The 2,625-nt window shown below is 62.6% G+C and overlaps 1 protein-coding gene across 1 annotated transcript; it reads left to right on the top strand.

Moving 5' to 3' along the window:
- Window positions 1-237: 237 nt before the first annotated feature.
- LOC112589770 (basic proline-rich protein-like) lies at window positions 238-1,152 on the top strand (the record flags this gene model as incomplete). Its single annotated transcript, XM_025304233.1, has 1 exon — window positions 238-1,152. A coding segment is annotated over exon 1 (657 nt), but the record flags the coding sequence as incomplete, so codon positions are not given.
- Window positions 1,153-2,625: the final 1,473 nt, after the last annotated feature.

The raw sequence follows: 2,625 nt of genomic DNA on the forward strand, positions 1-2,625 counted from the left end.
CCGCTCCACCGGAAAGTCGCCGCCGACAGCTCGAGGACGCTTACGAGGTCGTCCGTGTAAATTTGGCGCGAGCTTTTCAACGCCAGGAGCGCTACTATAATTTGCGACGGCGCTCCTGGCGGCCTACGATAGGGGAGACAGTATGGCGACGCGAGCATCCCCTATCGGATAAAGCGCGAGGCTTTAACGCCAAGCTGGCGCCAAAATACTCCGGGCCGTACGAAGTCCGGAAGATAATCTCCCCGGTAATCGTCGATCTCCGCGCTAGAAACGGCAAGTGGCTGCGAAATATACATATACAAGATTTGAAGTCAGGCAACAATAACGAAAAGCCACAGGACGCGGAGGTCGACAACCCGGAAGGGGAAACCGAAACAACGGCCCGGGGTATAAAACGACGGCCTCGAGCAGCGAAGCTCACACCTTCTCGAGCTGTCGCCCTGCGATAAGAGAGAAGTTTTTGGCAAGCGCAAACGCAAGCACAATAGCTTTCGAATGAGCGAGCCCCGAGGTATTGAGATCGAAGATCTCACCGTACTGTGGACGGATCTCGCCCTCTCCGACGACGAGGAGAGGGCCCCGGCCGCCCCGCCGCCGTCGACGTCGCCACCACCAGCGACGCCACCGCCGACGTCACCGCCAACGTCACCGCCGACGTCACTGCCGACGTCACCGCCGCTACCACCAGCGAGCACACCGCCGCCGTCGCCAAGGCCACCGAACCCCCAAGTTCCGGCAAGGGGGACCAGGATACAGCGGTCCGACACGACGCAGCGCCGTAAAGCGATATTGCTTACGGCTCCGTTGCCCCCACCACCCGGGCGCCGAGGACGCCAGCCCAAGACGCTGGCAGCAGCAGCGACAACAAGGGCTACCACCCGCCCCACCCGGCCGCCGACGACTCCGCCGCCGCAACGACCGCCGCCGCCGCAACGACCACCGCCGCAACGGCCACCGCCACCGCCACAACGGACGCCGCCGCCGCAACGAGCGGCAGGGACGCCTCTCCTCCCGACGACGCGACCACCCTCGGGTCCGACCCCCGTCCGACCGCCGAAAATACTCCGACCGGTCGGCCCGAGGCCACCGCCGCCGGTCCTCGTCGAGGTGGAGCCCGGGGTCCAAAAGCTCGTCCCCCACGCGGCCGTTCACGTTAGCCGTCGATACCGCCTCCGAACACCTGAGGGACGCTGGATGCTGCGCTTTCACGCGGACGGCCAACTCCGGTCCAGCCGCCGCCTACCGGACGACCCCTCTGCTGGGGGGGTGATGTAACGAGGCGCAAATGCACCTCGTTACTACCGGCCCGACCGACCACCTGTCGGGCCGAAGAACGGCGCTTTGCGTCACCATAAATTAGCGAAGACGATCGCGCCGCCGCTATCACGAGCCGCCGCTATCGCGCGCCGCGGCGATCACGCGCTGCCGCTAGCGCGCGCGGCCGCGATCACGCGCCGTCATCATGCCTCGCGCCGATAGGCGCGCCGCTCGATCGCCGCCGTATCAATCGTAGCGCGAACAACTATAAAACGGCGGCGATCGAGCTCCTAGACACCAGACCGATCCGTACCGCCGATTCGATCTAGACGCTTCATGCCGAAAGAGAGAATATCCGGACCGTTTCGCTCTGCCTTCCGCTTTCCGACTACCCGACCGGCGACTAAGAACACGGGATTGTGCGTCCGCAGTCTCGATCGAGCGTTCTCGATACTTGGCCGTCTCCCGTCTTCCTGGGCTCGTGTGTATGCGTGCTCAGTCGAGCGTACTCGACAGTATCTCGCCTTTACCCGCCGCCTCGAGTCAGGGGTTCGTCCGTCGGCGAACTCCGCTGAGCGTACTCAGCCTTCAGGCGATCCGTCTAGCGACCAGGAACCCGGGACGGTGTGTTCGCCGTCTCCGCTGAGTGTCCGCAGCACTTGGTCGCTTTCCTCCACGAACGTAGGGAAAAGGGAAGGTGCGTACGCCTTCTCTGTCGAGAGTCCTCGGCCCCGACGGACGAAATCATCTCGCGTCTCCCGCGACTCGCGTGCGTGCGTTCGACCGAGAATCGAAATCTCCGGTCCGGCGACCATTTTTACGCGAGCAAATCCGAAGCGAGTATTGGGCGATAATTGTCCGAGACGCCCAACGTCGCGAAGCGAGACCGATCACCGCGCCGTTACCGTCGTTCCGATCTACACGCGTCGCGTAATAGGCCCCGCCTTCCGCACGGCCTATCCGTTCGTACGAGCGCTCGCACCGCTCACCGCACCGCACCGTACCGTACCGACGCGCCTTACAAACGCAACCCGCGACATCGCCTTCGGGGCCGAACTCTTGTATCAAATTAAATATAGAATACAGCTAACGTACTTATATTACTCACGAACGTCTCGCTGCTTTCCTCCTCACCGAACCCGGACTCCGACGAGCCTTATCCGCGCGAAACGCGTAGCAGCGACCGAACCGCGGAGTTCGGCCGTTACAACTTGATAATGGCAATCGAAATAACTTAGCTTTATTTTATGCTTACTGAGATACAAGAGTTCGGCCCCGAAGGCGGTGTCGCGGGTTGCGTCTATAAGGCGCGTCGGTACGGTACGGTGCGTGCAGTGAGCGGTACAAGCGCTCGTACGGACGGATAGG

The sequence above is a fragment of the Harpegnathos saltator genome, unplaced genomic scaffold (assembly GCF_003227715.2).
Source record: "Harpegnathos saltator strain DR-91 unplaced genomic scaffold, Hsal_v8.6 scaffold599, whole genome shotgun sequence".
In the NCBI taxonomy this organism is placed as follows: Eukaryota; Metazoa; Arthropoda; class Insecta; order Hymenoptera; family Formicidae; genus Harpegnathos; species Harpegnathos saltator.